This window comes from Sminthopsis crassicaudata, chromosome 1, assembly GCF_048593235.1.
Source record: "Sminthopsis crassicaudata isolate SCR6 chromosome 1, ASM4859323v1, whole genome shotgun sequence".
Taxonomy (NCBI): Eukaryota; Metazoa; Chordata; class Mammalia; order Dasyuromorphia; family Dasyuridae; genus Sminthopsis; species Sminthopsis crassicaudata.
Window position 1 is genome coordinate 43775554 of NC_133617.1, and position 16777 is coordinate 43792330.

The 16777-nt window shown below is 50.3% G+C and overlaps 1 protein-coding gene across 4 annotated transcripts in view; it reads left to right on the top strand.

Moving 5' to 3' along the window:
• ULK1 (unc-51 like autophagy activating kinase 1) overlaps positions 1 to 16777 on the top strand; it is a 45515-nt gene that overhangs the window by 20481 nt on the left and 8257 nt on the right. For 2 of the 4 annotated variants that reach the window (XM_074299771.1, XM_074299787.1), the window contains exons 8-22: positions 2111 to 2212; positions 3842 to 3900; positions 4980 to 5062; positions 7755 to 7805; positions 7884 to 7969; positions 8379 to 8535; positions 9704 to 9764; positions 10154 to 10243; positions 11104 to 11235; positions 12551 to 12696; positions 13086 to 13184; positions 14199 to 14461; positions 14624 to 14814; positions 15415 to 15524; positions 15633 to 15776. In XM_074299771.1, coding sequence (XP_074155872.1) covers positions 2111 to 2212; positions 3842 to 3900; positions 4980 to 5062; positions 7755 to 7805; positions 7884 to 7969; positions 8379 to 8535; positions 9704 to 9764; positions 10154 to 10243; positions 11104 to 11235; positions 12551 to 12696; positions 13086 to 13184; positions 14199 to 14461; positions 14624 to 14814; positions 15415 to 15524; positions 15633 to 15776 — 1774 coding nt within the window. The remainder of the gene's footprint in view (positions 1 to 2110; positions 2213 to 3841; positions 3901 to 4979; positions 5063 to 7754; positions 7806 to 7883; positions 7970 to 8378; positions 8536 to 9703; positions 9765 to 10153; positions 10244 to 11103; positions 11236 to 12550; positions 12697 to 13085; positions 13185 to 14198; positions 14462 to 14623; positions 14815 to 15414; positions 15525 to 15632; positions 15777 to 16777) is intronic. The other 2 variants (XM_074299782.1, XM_074299794.1) reach the window with 1 other exon arrangement.

Here is a 16777-nt window from a genome sequence, read left to right on the forward strand (position 1 = left end):
TCAGTTTTAGGTAAGATTTACTTCTTAGTTTTCTTTCATTTCTTTTTTCCATATTTTTTTCACTTTACTTTTTTGTATTTGTGTAGTCCTTGTAGAAAATCCACATTTTCCTTTGAGTCTTCCTGTAGTTGTCATGGAATTAATTCTCTCTGCAGGTTGGATTTCGAGGTATATCTGGACAATGGTGGTCTGGGTTCTTTGGTTTATGTAGCTCTCCAAGCTTTAGTTCTTTTTTGCTTTGTTTTGCGCACGTGTGTTTTCTTTACAAATTTATTTTTAGCAGTTAAGAAAACAAATAACAGCAAAAAATAATTTTTTTGCATACCTCTTTTTAAAAAAATAGCCTTTTCTTTTTTTTTTTTTTTAATTGAATCTTTTTATTTTCAAAACATGCAAGGATAATTTTTCACCATTGACCTTACAAAACCTTGTGTTCCAAGTTCCCCTCCTTTGCCCCACCCCCTCTCCTAGATGGCAAATAATCGAATAGGTTAAACATCAGCCTTAGTTCTTGAAGTGGGGCTTTGTGCTGGGGCCAGGCTCCATTGTCTGCTGTGCTTTTGGGGTGATCACCAGGCTTCCTGCACTGAGCCTCATCTCTCAGGGCTTTTACCACTTCCCCACTGAGACATACAAACTGCAGCCTCTGGTTCTAGCTGCATGCTGCCCCTCGGGGGTTTCCAGAACCTGTGCTATGCTTTTCCACCTCAGTGGGGGTTTCTCGGAGCCCTCAGCTCTTCCTTTTCACAGACCCTCCTGACTCCTGTAGACTTGGAGAGGCTGCTGCCTTTGTTGCCCTCGGGTGGGCACACTTTTGCCATCTGAGTCCCCTCAGCTGCAAAAGCTTCTGGGCTTCTGCTTGACTTGGGTGTTTGGGGTGGAAGAAGTCACTGGTTTCAGTTTCAGTTTCTCATTCATCACTGTTTAGGATGTATATGGTTTTGCTGTCTTCCGTGGCAGGGAGGTGGTTTTCCTGCCTGCTTTTCAGGCAGCCCATCGGGTCTCCATTTGATAGTGTTTCTCAGCCTTCCCTTCCCCCTCCTCCTCCTCCGTCTCCTTGACTGTGAAAGGAGACTCTGGTCCAGCTCCCAGACTGAGGTGGCCTGTTTTTTCGTCTCTTGGCTTTTATCTGAAAACTCCCTTTAATCTAGAAAAAAATCATTAGAAATTCTCAAGACTGCCCACCCATCCTCATGATCATGACTTCTTTGGGGTTTCATGTATCCTTCAGGGCTGAAAGCCCAGGTTCTCTTTGTAACTGACCCCAACTTAAACCAAACAATTCGGTTTGCATGGGAAACAGTGGGGTACAGTGGCACTAAGATCACTAGACTGAAGAAAAGAACCAGGGTTCAGAACCTGGCTGTATCATCAGCATCATAAAGGTGATGCTTTTGGTAATAATATTAACAATAACAACAGGAAACAGTAATAAGTGCTTTGTAAATATTATTTCACAACCACCCTGGGAGGTTGTGCCCCATTTCACAGATGAGAAAATTGAGACAAACAGGTTCAGTGACTTGCTCAGGGTCATACAGTTCATGTGGATCTTGAGGACTGGTTGAATTCAGATCTTTTTATTCCATACCAGTGTGACCTTAAAAAAAAAATGCTCCTTTTCTTATTTGAGATCCCTTGAAGATCTCAAAAGATTCAGTGATTTCTGAGCCCCAGAGGTTAGGACTTAGTTTGATGGAGGCAGATCCCACACTGACAAAATTCACACGTGCTCACATATGTTACCAACAGTGACATCCCCCTGCCTTTTTACACTTCTGCAAATCCATGTACAAGGATAAGGAGGAGCCCACCCCGATATTCTGGGGTTAGAATTCTGTGAGGTCACGGACTTTCTTGGCGGTAGAAATCCGCTCTTAGCCAGTCCGCCGGGGAAAAGGCTGTCCAGTCATTTACTGAACTTGGAGATGGTCACTGTAGGTATCTCATGCCACTATTACGTGCAGTCTCCCTACCCCCACCATTCATTAGGATGTCAATTGCTGCAGGTTAAGTACTGGGGTTTACCCCTTTCAGCAGTCTGGTACATAGTAGGCAGTTAATAAGCCAGGCTCGTTGACTTTCTTAAAAATGTTTTGTGTTCTCACAGGCCCCTGAAGTCATCATGTCCCAACACTACGATGCCAAAGCTGATCTGTGGAGTATCGGAACAATCATTTACCAGTGTCTGACAGGCAAGGCCCCCTTCCAAGTGAGTATTTACGGGAAAAGGTCCTTCCGGGGGCATTGAGCAATACTGAGTAGGAAAAGGGGAATAAATATTACCTTGGCTCGGTGTTCTGTTTTAATAAATTAAAATCTTTTTTTTTTTTTTTTTGCCCCTTCATCCCCAATTAGAATTAAAACCCTTGTACAAAAATGCAAAAGTGAAGTAGAACTCTTGCCCAAAAGTCCCGTTTTGTTTCTGCAGGAAGAGGGGAGCATGTAAAAGTCATGAATGTGCTCTGACATTGGTCATTGCTGCAGATCCCAGTTACTGTGTTGATGTGACTTTGTAAATTATTATCCTGTTTCTGCTTACTTCACACTGGGTCATTTCCCTACCATTTTCTCTCAAGTTTGTCTTGAACTATCCCATTCATTCTTTCTTCAAAAAGTCTCTTTATCATTTTTTGTAGAAGACTATTCAGTGATTACATTCACATACCATCATTTAACTGTACCTCAGGTGATGAGCGCTTCCTTAGTTTCCTTGCCTTGCTACACAAGGTTTTGCACGGGTCAGTGGTGAAAAATGATCCTTGCATATATTTTGAAAAAAAAAAACTTCGATAAAATAATAATAACAACAGGCATATCTGGCAGGCTTCCACAGGGATGCTAGGTTTTTTGTTTTGTTTTGTTTTGTTTTTGCCACTACCAAAAAAAACAAACCCTGTAAATATTTTCCTTCTTTGGTATTTTTGGGGTGTAGACCTGAGAGCAGTAGCACTGGATCAGGAGGTGTGCATTGCAAGAAGTCAAGGAATGTGATTTAGTGTTCATGGTTCCACTGGCAGTTGTTTTGTTTTTGTTTAATGGGAGTTCAGTTTTTATTTTATAGCCTTGTTAAATGTGAATTCTGTCATTTGAAAAAAATTATATGATTTATGATATGTTTCATTTATAGTTACCAACTTAGTCTTTTATAATACAGTCTCATGCCTAAGCATCCAACTACATGTCAACAGTGTGCCTGCTTTTCCATGGCCCCAACAGCATATGTCATCTTTATTTTTTGGGTCAACTTTCTGGTGCTTTTGCTTCTGACAGGCAAAAACTTTTGGGGTATTAAAGGCCACCCTCAGTTTCTAAGATCTTCATCTCTACTGTGGTGGAAAGACAGATCTGAATAGACCCCATTAATGGTCATGAGGGGGACCTTGGACCTGAGCCAGAAGAAGAACCTGAACCCCGAGCTGAGCTTCCTGCTCTAGCCTGTCAGACTCCCCTCCCAAAGGAACCATCCAGTATTTCCTGATAGGGAACCTGCACATCCTAAGTCAGCCCCTTCCTATTGTCAGTGAGGGTCTTCATGGGGAGTAGGTAGAGAGCCATATAGGGCTATAGTCTGGGGCAAATGATATGACTTTAGATGCATCCCTTTGGAAGGCTGCCAGATGTTCCTATTATTATTATTAATAATAAGGTTTTTTATTTTAAAAACATATGCAAGGATAATTTTTCACCATTGATTCTGGCAAAACCTAGTGTTCCAATTTCACTCTCTTCCCTTCAGCCCTTCCCGTAGATGGCAAGTAATCCAATATATATTAAACATGATTAAAAAATTATAGTGCCTGTTATTTTTTACGTTATTTGATGTTTTTCCCTCTTGCAGGCCAGCAGTCCACAGGATCTTCGGCTATTCTATGAGAAGAACAAAACGCTGCTGCCCAGGTGGGACCCCAGCCCTGTCCCCCCATCTAGATCAGAGTTTGATGACATCTAAGAGTTGATAGGGCCCAATTCTCCCATTTTATAGAGTCAAGGAAGAAACACTGAGTTGCAGAATGGATTTATCTGAGGTCACAGAGGTCTGGGTTAAAATAGCCATTTAGTTCCCTGCTTCCTTTTTAAACTGAGGCCCAGAGAGTGGATGTATGACTTTTCGGGGCTTCTCTGTGGACTGAGTGTCCACAAGGAGATTTGAATCCAAATCTCCCTTCCTCCAAGCCCAGCCCTCTGTAAACACCCAGGGCAGAGCCAAGTTCTCAGCGCTGGGACTCCGTGTTCCCTGGCACCACACTTGCTCCAGTCCTTGTAGGTTGACCAATGTGGCTCCGGGCAGAGACATCCAACACGTGGCCTGTGTAGCCCAGACTAGATGAAAATGTAGCTGGTGAATGTTTAACAGAACAAATGAAAATGCATAGATGGTAACAGTAATACGTGGTTTTCTAAATCAGTGTGTAGCAAGTTAAAAAATAATTAAAAAAAAATCAATATGTAGCCTCCCGAGTTCCTTAGGTGTGTCTCGTGGCCCCTGTTTCTATTCATGTCCGTGGAGTGCTCAGCTTTTGTATTAAGAGGAGCTGGGATCAGATGTTGGCTCTGTACTTGGGCCTCAGTTTCTCCTTCTGTAAAATGGGGTTGACAATTTTATCCACTGTTCCTTGCATGTGTTAATTCATTTTATAAGTAGATATAGACAAAAGGTAGATAAAGAGATCTATAGCTAGCTATAGGGGGCAGCTAGGTGGAAGTGACTAGAACTCTGAGCTTGACATCGGGTGATTTCAAATCTTAATACTAGCTGGGTGACCCTGGATATGTCACTTAATCCTGTGTGCCTCAGTTTCCTCATCTGTAAAATGAGCTGAAGAAGGAAACAGTATCTTGGCCAAGAAAACCCCAGATGGGGTTACAAGAGTCTGACATGACTAGAACAAGATAAGGTATATATGATATATGAGATATGATAACACATATACACTTTTTCCTTTAGTTGATATATTTATGTTTTTCTGTACACACAGCATCCCCAGGGAGACCTCGAGCCCCCTGAGACAGCTGCTTCTGGGCCTTCTTCAGCGGAACCATAAAGATCGGATGGACTTCGGTGAGTGGGGAGACATTCGCAGGTTTTGGGAAAGGAGAGACCCACAAGTCCTCCATCTGTTTATTCCCCTTCTTGTACACTGATTTCCCAGATGATCGGGCGAAAGTATTGTGGAAATAATTCAATGGCATATTTGTGGCTAGAATAAAAAGGATGCTCTGAACAGGTTTTTGTAAGCCTCCAGACCTTGACTGTTGCCCCTGACGATTCCCGCTCTCCTCCACCTACACACCCTCAGAGTATCATGTCCCCAGCACACCTTTTGCATGTCACTGGCTCTCGGGGCAGGTACATGATTCATTGCCATGGACTTTGTCCTTTCTATTTTTGGAGGTTGGATGGGACATCGGATGCCGGGGAAAGATCTTGATTTTCAGGCCGTAGGTGTTGTAATGCCCTCCATAACCCAGCACTTGGTCCAGTTTGGGTTTTATTGGGTGCTCGAAAGTCCTTCTTTCCTGGAAAAGGCCGTGGGGTTTAGAACGAGAGCTTATTCGGTGAGCACTCCTCTTATGCGAGCTGAGAGGAGCACAAAGACAAAAATGGTGATGACGATGACAGCTAATGTTTCTGTGTGCTTTGAGGTTTCCAAAGTCACCAGAGCTAACCTTTATATAACACTATGTGCCAGGCTCTGGCCTAAGTGCTGTGTAAATATTGACTCATTTGATCCTCACAACAACTCTGGCAGGTAGGTGCTATTATATCCCCATTTTACATATGAGAACACTGAGGTAAACAGGTGGAGTGACTTGTCAATCTGCAATTATGTGCCTGAGCCTGGAATTGAACTCGGGTCTTTTTGATTTCAGGCTCAGCATTCTGGTCCCTATGGTGCTGTCAACTGCCCCACATTCACAAATAGCTGGTTTTATCTTCCAAATGACCCTGGGAGGGAAATTACTGATTTTTCCTATTTGTACAGATGGGACAACTTGAGGCACGCACGTGATGAGGGACTTGTCCCATGACCATATACTCAGTCACGTCTGTAACCGGACTGTGGTCTAAGTTTTAAGACCAGAATTCTGCCCACCTGGCAGCATTAGAGATGGAAGTTGTGCAGAGGAAAGGGTAGATTGTGCATCTGCTTCAGAGGAAGGTGTTTCTCTTTGCTCTGCCTGCCCATGTAGTGTGCTGGAGTAGAAGGATCCTTGTGAACAGCCTGAGGGTTTTTTATTTTTTATTTTTTTTTATTATTGATATTAGTAAAGGTTCCTTTGTAAGTGCTCTTTTTTTTTTTTTTTTGCTGAGGCAATTGGGGTTAAGTGACTTGCCCAGGGTCACACAGCCAGGAAGTGTTAAGTATCTGAGACCAGATTTGAACTCGGGTCCTCCTGACTTCAGGGCTGGTGCTCTATCCACTGCGCCATTTTACAGAGGAGGGCCCTGAGCTGCCCAGAATCAAAAGTTAAGAAATAGTTTTCCTGACTCCAGTCCAGTGTACTATCCTGTAATATACTGGGAAAATAAAGTAGATAACTCATCTGGGTGGGTCTTAGGGTCTTAGGGTACTTCATAATGCTTAAATCCATAACATTGTGTGCACCCATTGCAGCCACAGAAGGATTTAGGATGAAAAATGAAAACTGCTCATCTCCAGAGAGATCTGATGGGAATCTGAGGGCAGACTGAAGCGCAGATTGACTTTTATTTTACTTTATTTCTTGCTTTGTCTTTGCAATTTGACTAATATGGAAAAAGGTTTTGTCTGGTTTCAAACGAATAATTAATATTGCATTTCTTGCTTCCTCAGTGGGTGGAGGAGAGAGGCAGGCAGGTGGCAGAGAATTCAGAAATTGGGGGCAGGTGGAAGAAAGGATGCTAAAATAAAAAATTTATTTAAAAAACAATTAAAAAAAAGATCCTTAAAGCCTCAGAACAATGAGGGCTGTGAGGAACGTTCTTCCATTTGCAAATCTTTGAACCTGATGCAAATTGTGGCCCAAATCTCCTACTTTTAGAAAACGCCTTGGGAGACATTCTATTTAAAAGACTTCATTAATGCCTTTCGGTTTTATTCTTTTCATCTCTCGATCCCTTACAACAATAAGGGTCATAATGAACTCCAGTCTTTATGACTTCAGACCCAGCCTTCTGTTCCCCACAAATAGCTGACGGGATCCTGGGGAATGAAGGGGGAGGCTGGGGAAGAAGATGGTCCAGCCAAACACTGTCTGATAGTCTGCAGCACTCCGCATCCATGAATGCAAAGGAGGAAGGGGAGTGTGCGTTCTCATATGTTTGAGGGACAAGCTTGTCATCAGAATCACATAGTCACGGCGGCAGCCTTAACCAGGACTTGCTTGGTGACCAGTTGAGTGCTGCCTTGTCACTGAGACACTTTCTCCTTTCCATGGAAGTCAGGTCTTACAAATCTCCCTCCAGTCTCGCCGACCTTCCCTGCTCCTGGGCAGCAGTACTCGCGTTCCCCGGCCATGCTTATTGTCCCTCCTTCTGGCCCCCGTAGGTAAATGGCGAGACCCTGCTCCATTAAGGACATTATTATCCGGTGCCTTCACTTTTCAGAGCAGGGAACAAGGCCCTGGGGAACATGCCCAGAGTCGAAGGACTTTCTCTTTACAAATCCGAGCCCGGCTCTCCCCTCCCTGCCTTCCTGGTTGCCAACATGTGGCTCGGGGCCTGGCTGTCCTTGGCTGCCCCCTTAATTTTGCCTTCTCTTCTTCTTTAGATGAGTTTTTCCATCACCCTTTCCTAGACACAAGCTCCTCCTTCAAGAAATGTGAGTAAGGGGATCTCCCCGGGTCCTGGGGCCAGAGCCGGGAGGGGACCCCTGGTGATGTGCGCCCTTTCTCTGCAGCTCCCCCGGTGCCCATGCCCTCGTACCCCAGCTCGGGCAGCTCTTCCTCCAGCAGCAGCTCTACCTCCCACCTGGCCTCTCCTCCTGTGAGTATGTCCCAGACCTACTGTGGGTGGCTCGGCCCACAAGTGGGGATTAAATGGGCCAGGCAGGGCAGTGGGCCCGAGGGAAGCGGGGCGGCCCGGACGCCATCCTCCCAAGGAGGGCCACGTTATGTCCCTTTGGAGAAGGAGGCGGCCTTCTCCGCCACAGTTTGGGAGCCGGCTCCCTTCACTTGCAGAGGCCAAAGCCGGTTCTTGAGCACTTGCTCCCTGATGCAGAGTGAATTCATAGGAGAGCTGGGACTGTCCCCAGTGCTCAGGCAAAAATAAGGATTAGTGGGGCTCTTCGCGAGCCATCTGGGCCTCCCTCTGCTGTGGTGCCCCCGATGAGAGCAGACGCTGTGCTTCAGGGAGCCCCCTCCTCACCGGCCTTTCCCTTTCCCCCTGCTTGAAGCAGTCCCTCGGGGAGATGCAGCAGCTGCAGAAGACGCTGACCTCCCCGGCCCCAGACGCTGTGGTCTTCCTCCAGAGCTGCAAGGACTCGGCTGGCAGCAGCAAGGACTCTTCCTGTGACACTGACGACTTTGTCATAATCCCGTCCCAGTACCCAAGTAAGGCTTGCTGTGAAAGGCGGCGGGGGCGGCTCTGGACGGAGTTCCTCAGCCATGGGCACGTCTGGGGGTCGGGGGATTTTCTGTCGCGGCCCTGACGCTCGGGCACAGGGGCGAGGCTCCGGGCTTTGCCGAGTCAGGTTCTGGATACACAGAATGGAGCCCATTCCATTGTGGAAATAACTTGGTTCAGGTTACACAGGTAGTGAGTGATACGGGCCATTGGGCCCAAATCTGACCTTTTGGGGAAATTAAGTTCATTTCTGTTGAAACAGCCTCTGCTGGGGCTGGGTTCCATTTGGGTTTGGAGGAGTCCACTCATTTCTCTCTATTTCTTGATCCCAGCTTTGCCCTGGGCTTGTCTTTATTCTCATGTGTTTCCACACCCCCGCCCCATCTCTGGGAAGTCCCCATTGTGGAGCCTCCAGGCGGGCTTAGATGCAGCAGGCCCAAGCCCTAGGCTCTCAGACAGGAGCTGCCCAGTTACTGTGAGCCCTGGCTTACAGCCCCAAACCCTGGAATTTGGGAGATGAGGTTCCGGTAGAGTACCGGGCCTTTGGGTTCTTCTGTTGCTTTAAGGTTCTTTCTGTACTCTCTCTTCCCCCCCCCCCCCCCCCCCCCCTGCTGGCTGAGTGTGATTGGCAGCCAGGGCCCTGCTCACATAGGGTCATGATATTATTGACTTAGATCTGGGAGCTCATCTGCTTCCATTCCGATTCAGTGCTTTTGGATTCCTTCTGGTGCCCCGAATGGCCTGCGCTGCCATGTGGGCTAGTACCAGCTCAGAAGGGTAAATCCGAGTGCCCCACTCAGGACTTCTGGAGGAGGGGAGGACTCACGAGGGGTCAGGTGGTCTTTAGGAATCTGAATCCAGTAATGCTTCAGGCTGCCACCGTAAGGGTGCATTGAGGTTGCAGGAGAATTAGATGTCTGGACACCGGAGGTCCACCCGAGTCCTTGTGTCACTGAGCAAACTTCTTGTTTTCCTTTAAAATTTTTTAATGATAGCTTATTTTCAAAATATGTGCAAAGATGGTTTCCAGCATTCACCCTTGCAAAATCTTGTTCCAAATTTTCTGCTTTCTCTCCTCTCCCCCCCTCCCCAGAGTACAGATAATCCAATAAAGTATGTGCACGAATAAGTGTTTCTCTTTCTCCCTGACACTAGCGGACTTGCCGGGGGAAGCCGCGGGAGCCAAGGCCCCTCAGGACAGTCTGATGTACAGCGGGTAAGAGCCCTCCCCATTCCTGGCCACCCCATCCCTCCCTCAGGTGGTCAGGCCGCTGCTTGAAGCCTTCCAGCGACGGTCCCCCCTTGTCCCCCCATCCCCTTCTGATCCTGGACAGCTCTCTTCTTGGGAGCCCGGATCTTTTTCCTGTCTCCCATCCCTGCTCCCTCTGGGGGACCCTCGGTGCCTGAACTCTGTTCATTCCACCTTGGAATTTGCTTCATCCCAAGGCAAGGGGTTTTAAAGTCGCACCGAGGTGGGGGGACAGTGGGGAGACTGGAAGCCGCGCGCTTTCTGTCTCGGCTCAGTTTCCACATTGCAGCCTGTCCTTGGGAAGCCGAGGGGCCACCAGCCTGGCGCATCTCCCTGAAGCCTTCTTGTCTTTTCAGGAGTTCCCTGGTCACTTCAGCTGGGCTGGAGAGCCAGGGACGGACGCCTTCTCCCTCGCCCCCCTACAGTGGCTCTCCCAGCCCCTCTGGGTAAGCGGCTCTGGGTGGTGGTTGGGGGATCAGGGGCGTTGTCCTTAGCTGGGGGTGGGCAGGAATCCCCCTAGAATTTGGGAGGACAGCCTCCTGCCCTCGGGGAGTGCCATCCTGTGGTCCTGCTTTTACACACCTTCCCATTTGGGGTCACATCCTGGGCATCCTGCCATCATGTCTTCCCATGTTTTCACGTGTACCCCAGCACAGCCCCCCAGCTCTGAAGTATGACTAATAGAGCAGGCATTCTGCCTCTAACTGGGGACTCTACCCCTGGGGGTGGGAGTGCTGAAGTTCATTCATTCCAGACGGTGTCAGAGCCAGGAATTCCCCAAGCCCAGTTTGTGGGAAAAGTCCCCGGGGCTCAGATTGTGGAAAATCCCAGATGTGTGTGGCCAGGATGAGATGCAGCTGTTGCTGACTGCCGGAGGCTGGGCCGGCATTGGCAGTTTTCCTTAGAAAAGGGGGCTCTACCTGCTGCCCTCTCACCTGTGGGTCCTTTTGTACTGTGTACAGCGTATTCCTGGTTCTGCTTGTTTCACTCGGCATCAGTTCATATAAATCTTTTCCAGGCCTTTCTATGATCAGCTTGTCCATCATTTTATCAATATCAATACTATTCCATCCTGAACATCTTTTAATTGAGGATTGACTGGAGCTAGAATATATTTGCACTTCTTCCCCAAAATGTGGCTTCTAGGGAACGTCTGCTGAGGAGCCTTGGAGATGCATTTCTCTCAGTGGTTAAATTCCCACAGGGGCCCAAACTGCTCCCAGAGGGGCTGCTCAGGGGAGGAAGAGGAGGGCTTCCTCATTCCGGCCTCAGAATGTTTGCCTCTCTCGCCCTTCTCCCACCGCAGGCGACCCAGCGCTTTCTCCAGCAGCAGATACGGTCCCTCCGTCCCCATCCCCGTCCCCACTCAGATCCAGAACTACAGGAGAATCGAGCAGAACCTCCAGTCCCCCAACCAGTACACTCCGCCGACACCACGGTGAGTGCCGTCCCCGGGCCGGCCGAGCCGAGCTCCCGGGGCCTCTTCCAGGTCACCAGCTCTGTTCTGGAATGATACAAAGAAGCCCAGGATCGTTTCTGTGAGGAGTAAGAGGCAATGGTTCCTGGGCCTTTTTTAGGCCAGGAACTGAGGCTGAGAGCAGAGATGCTCAGAGCCGGGAGTCTGCTACTGGGAGCTGACACAGCCCTGGGGTCTTCCTGCATTATTATCCCAGGCAGTTCAGTAGAAGAATGGAAGGGAATAAGCATTTATTAAGCTCTTATTGTGTGCCAAGGGTTGAGATGAAGATACAAGTATTAAATCACAATTAAGCTTTCATTGAGTAGTAAGTTCTATTATTGGGGCCAGGCCCTTCATTGAAGGAAACTGTATCCTTCTGGGAGGAAATAGTCAACTTTTACTAAGTATCTGTGGGTTAGGTAATAGGGAGATGAGAAGAGGCAAAAAATAAGAGTAGCTGGGAGCTTCCCGGTCTGATGGGGGATATGGGAGCTCCTCTGAACAAAGCTGGCCTGGGTGCCAGATAACCGTGGGGAGAGCTAGCATCGAAGGGCTTCCCGGAAAAGGTGAGGTTTTAGTTGGGACCTGCCCACAACCTGTAGCTGTCGGAGACAAGACTGTCTTCCTGCTCCATTGTCACTGCAAAGTAAAATTCGCTGCTGTGATTTTGATTAGGGAGGATACCAGCCGGAGCCCAGGGGCTTGAAGTCTCCTGACATGGATAGGGTTTGAGTGGTCATATTCTCAAGATTCTCAATATTCTTCTTTTTCAAAAAATTATTATTAATTCTTTAACATTGTTGAGAGGAAAAAAATCAAAGCAAAAGAGAAAAACCATGGGAGAGAAAAAAGAAGTGAACATAGCATGTGTTGATGTACATTCAGTCTCCTTAGTCTATTGGGATTCCTTGGATCCCGAACCACTGAGAAGAACCAAGCTTTCAGAGTTGATCATCGCACATTGTTGCTGTTACTGTGTACAGCGTATTCCTGGTTCTGCTTGTTTCACTCGGCATCAGTTCATATAAATCTTTTCCAGGCCTTTCTATGATCAGCTTGTCCATCATTTTATCAATATCAATACTATTCCATCCTGAACATCTTTTAATTGAGGATTGACTGGAGCTAGAATATATTTGCACTTCTTCCCCAAAAGAAAGACAATGTGGCTTCTAGGTTGACCAGCCCTGCTCATAGGGGCCTTGGAAGGATCCAGCCTGGACCCTCAAGACCTCCCTCTTTCCCTGGGGGGCATGGCTGGGACAGGATCTCAATGCCCCTTTATCCCCCCCAGGTCCGGCATGGTTCGGAGATCCAGCAGTACCAGCCCTCTGGGCTTTAAGCCGGGCATCTCCCCCCCATTCTTCCCCGAGCACGGAGCCACGTTTCCCAGAAAGGCTTCTTTGGGGGGAGCCAAGCCGTATAACCCGTCTCCTCAAGGTGAGTCCCCTGCCCTCTAAGCTTGGACCCTGCTTGGTGTCCCGGCCCTGTCTGGGGGTCCCGGCTCTGTGGGCATTTTGATACTGTGGCACTTGGTGCTTCCCTTTTGGAACCTTTGAGCTTGGCTGGGAATATTCTGGCGTAAGACTGAGGATGAGTGGATGGTGTGATCTCTGTGCATGGGCTGAGTGAGAAAGGAGTCCTGAAAGGAGGGGACTGTGGGACCATGTACAAGACGCCTGGATTGGTGGGGACAAGGGGGAGGGGCTTGCCCAGGTCTCCGAAGGCCCCGATAGAGCTCAGAGTTTGCAGGAAAGTTTCGGGGCTGGGAGGCTGTCAGGTGTCTGTTTCTTCTCCTGCAAAGTCACTGACTTTTTGATTGCTAACAGCTGGAACCATCCCAGAGCGTGCAGGGCAGAGCAGAGTACCCTCCCCACAAGGCACCGAGATGTGTGCGGTTGGCGGTGGCAGCAGGGTCTCCAGGCCTGGTATGTTTTAGGGAAACTAGGGGGTGTTGAATCTGAAGCTCCTGCCCTTGGGATGGGGAGATACTGATTCTACCTGTGCAATGCCCCTCATCTTAAAAGGCCTGCTATAGAAGGCCATGGTTTTTTCCTTTTTTTTTTTTAAACTTTTTTGTGTTCTGGGGCAGTTGGTCTGGTGAATGAATAGAACCAAGTGTTAAATGTATCAAATACAGAGGATTACTAAGAAAACCAGATGTGCCCTTATCCGGATTTTTCAAAAAAACATTTAATTTTTTAATATTATTACTGTTCTATCTATGAGATCTTATTTTCCCTGATTATATTTGAAAATAATCTTCCACTTATTTTTTTGAGTTCCAAATTTGATTCTTCCCCTTCTCCTTTTGTGAGACAGGAAGCAATCTGATATAGGTTATACTTGTGCAATCATGTAAAACCTTTCCGTATTAGTCAGGCCCGAGAGTTCGAAGGTCTCCGAGGACCAGGCTGCCTCCCTTTTTAGCAGGATGGAGACTTGCTTCGGTGTGACACCACACTGGCCTTGTGGTTGATGGGCTTTGCACAGATAGGAGATTGAAAGTATTTCTCGAACCCCCGCCCCCTTCCCGTGACATGTGATGATGTAATGATGAGGTTACGTCAGCCTTTGTTCCCCCAAACATTTTCCAGCCGTTGCCCCTTGGCCCTGCCCAGCGCGGTGTGTACTTGGTGGAGCTGGCTCATGCGTACTCCAGCCCAGCTCTGTAACCTGGCAGCGCCTTACTGAGAGCCCTTGGTGTTAAAATTTCCTTCCTTTTTACAGTTGAGGAAGCTGAGACCCAGGGGTCTCGTAGGCAGTAAGCCGTGCTCAAACTCTTAGGATTTTGGATTCTTTTGCATTGGGGGGGGCTTGGGGTTCAGTGGACGGGCACCATACCAAGGAATGAAGGAAAGATTGGAGTTTAAACACATTCAGCCGGAGGAGGGGGCCTTCCTCGCACAACGAGGGTGAACCTGTGCTTCTCTCCCCCTCAGGTGCTTCTCTCCCAGAACATTCTCCCAAGGGGCTGGGCTACCGCCTGCACAGCGCCCCCAACCTCTCCGACCTGCACGTGGTGAAGCCCAAGTTGCCCAAGCCCCCCACAGAACCTCTGGTGGCCCCCTTCGCTTACCCCCAGGCCAGCCCTCCCCAGCAGCACTACGGGCTGCAGCCGTGCCGGACCCTCAGGGCCTCCCCGAAGCTGCCTGACTTCATGCAGCGGAACCCCTTGCCCCCTATCCTAGGCTCTCCCACCAAGGTAACTGGGGGTTTGGGGGCAGGAGGGGAAGAGCTTGGACTCGGGGAGTAAGGAAGGAGGGAAGGAAGGAGCTCCTTTAGCTGAGGGGGAGGAGACAAAGCGAAGGCTGGGTTTCAGCAGAGGGAAGGCCCTCCACCTAAATATTGCCGTGTGCTCATCTAGGCTGTACCTGCTTTTGAGTTCCCCAAGACACCGAGTTCCCAGAACCTGCTCACTCTCCTGGCCCACCAAGGGGTTGTGGTCACCCCCACACGGAACAGGACTCTGCCCGACCTCCGCGAGATGGGCCACTTCCAGAGCCCACCCAGCCTGGGCCTGAGGCCCGTGGAGGAGATCAAGGGCCCCTTTGGCAGGTGGGGAGCGAGAAGTAGCCGCCCAACCCCCCAACAGGCTGGGCCCGGGGCAGGCCACCAGCCCTTGCCTCTGAGCACCTCCCCGTGGGATGCAGTGACCCAGATGTGTGGTCCTTCACTTCTCCCTCCTCAGGCTGTTCCCACGGCCATCACCACGTGGCGGGGCTCAGCCACGGGTGGGCTGGGACCCATTTCCACCCACAAAGGTGGGATTAGGTGGCCTTAATAAGGCCCTGCCCAGCGCTCAATCAGGCCCGTGGCCCTTCCCTTCTGGCCTGAGATGGGGGGCTCACTGCTTCCACTCGGACTCGGTGTAGGTCACAATGCGGCGCCCAGGTGTGCTGTGTCCCTGCGGCCCCATTCTGGTGCTGAGGGGGAGAGCCCTGCGACCCCAGAGCCGGGTTAAGCACTGGGCCAGTCGGGGCCGTGTGTGGTCAGGTATCAGCGTGTGGCTGCAGATTAGTAAATGGTTGGGGGGGGTCTTCTTCAATGGGAGAAGTTCCTGTGAACAGAGTAGTGCAGACCTGCCGGGGCCCCCAGACTGTGGTCCTGGACGAGGGGTTTCCCCTGGCAAGCTCTGAGCCGGCCCCATGCCCACAGGTCCCTCAGCACCGGCCGCCTCACCGACCTGCTCCTCAAAGCTGCGTTTGGGTCCCAGGCCCCCGACACGGGGAGCAACGAGAGCCTTCAGGAGAAGCCCATGGAGATCGGTGAGCGGGGTGGGACAGGCCGCCGAGATGGTCGGGAAGCTCTGGTCCGCTGCGGTGTCCGGGCTGCCCGGGCATCTGGTCTTTACCCTCCTGTACTTCCCCCCACAGCCCCTTCTGCCGGATATGGAGGGAACCTGCTCCCCGGGGCGCGGGCCGGCGGCTCCTCCAGCCCCTCCCCCGTCATCTTCACGGTGGGCTCCCCTCCCAGCGGAACAACGCCACCCCAGGCCCCTCGGACGCGGATGTTCTCAGGTAAGCGCGCCTGCAGCTCGCCTCGGTTTTGCTGGCTTTGGGCTCTGTTGGGGCTATCGGGACCAGGCCCGGTCTGCAGTGCGGGGCTCCCTCTCGCCTTGTGGGCGCTTGCTCAGCCCCGGACCCCGGGCCCGTCTGGAAAAATCAGGTTTCTTCGAGCCCTCGGCATGTGAAATTCCCCACGGAACGTGGTGGGGTTCGCAGCGTGTGAAGGAAGGAGCATGAAGCGAGCGCCAGAAAAGCTTCCTGCAGGCTCCCTTGAGCTCAGCCTTGGAGGGAGGAAGCCTCCTGGCGCGATGGGATGGCGGAGCTCCAGAAACGTCCTCGTTGGACGGCTGCCCTGCAGGAGGCGGCGGCCGGGGCCGAGTGTGGCCCAAGCGCGAAGCGTGGCCACGGCCGGGCGGAATCGTGGGCTCCCAGAACCTCTGGGAGAGCTCCCGGAGCCCCGGCCCGCCCCGGGAGCAGCTTCCCTCCTCTCCGGCAGGACGGGCTGCGAGGACTGGTGTCCGGCCGCACCTCCAGCCCCAAGCTGCGAGCATGTAAACTGCCACTGCCCCTTCAGCCCTCGGAGCCGCCCCTCCCCCGCTGCCCAGGGGATTGTTACTGAGCTTGGAAAGTCCCGGGAGGACCCATCGGGAGGCCTCCTGGCCCAGGCGCCGGCCCGGGCTTTTCGGCTCCAGGAGCCGGGCAGAGGCTCCTGGCAGGGGGTTCCCTTGGCGCAGCCTGGGTCTGGGAAGAGTTTCGGCCTCAGTTTCCTGACGTGTGCACGAGGGGTTTGCCCTAGATCCCTTCGAGCCTCCATGACAGGTTTGGGGACACTTCTGCGGTGGCTTCTGCCTCAGTTTCCTCCTCTGGGAAATGGCTTTACATGAAATAGCCCCGACCTCCCAGGGTTGTTGTGAGGAACCCATTTCTCAAGCATTTGGGAGAGAGAAAAAAAACCTTAAAGTGATTTTTAACAAGAAAAAACAATGAACTTGAGCCCAGAAAGTATTTCATAT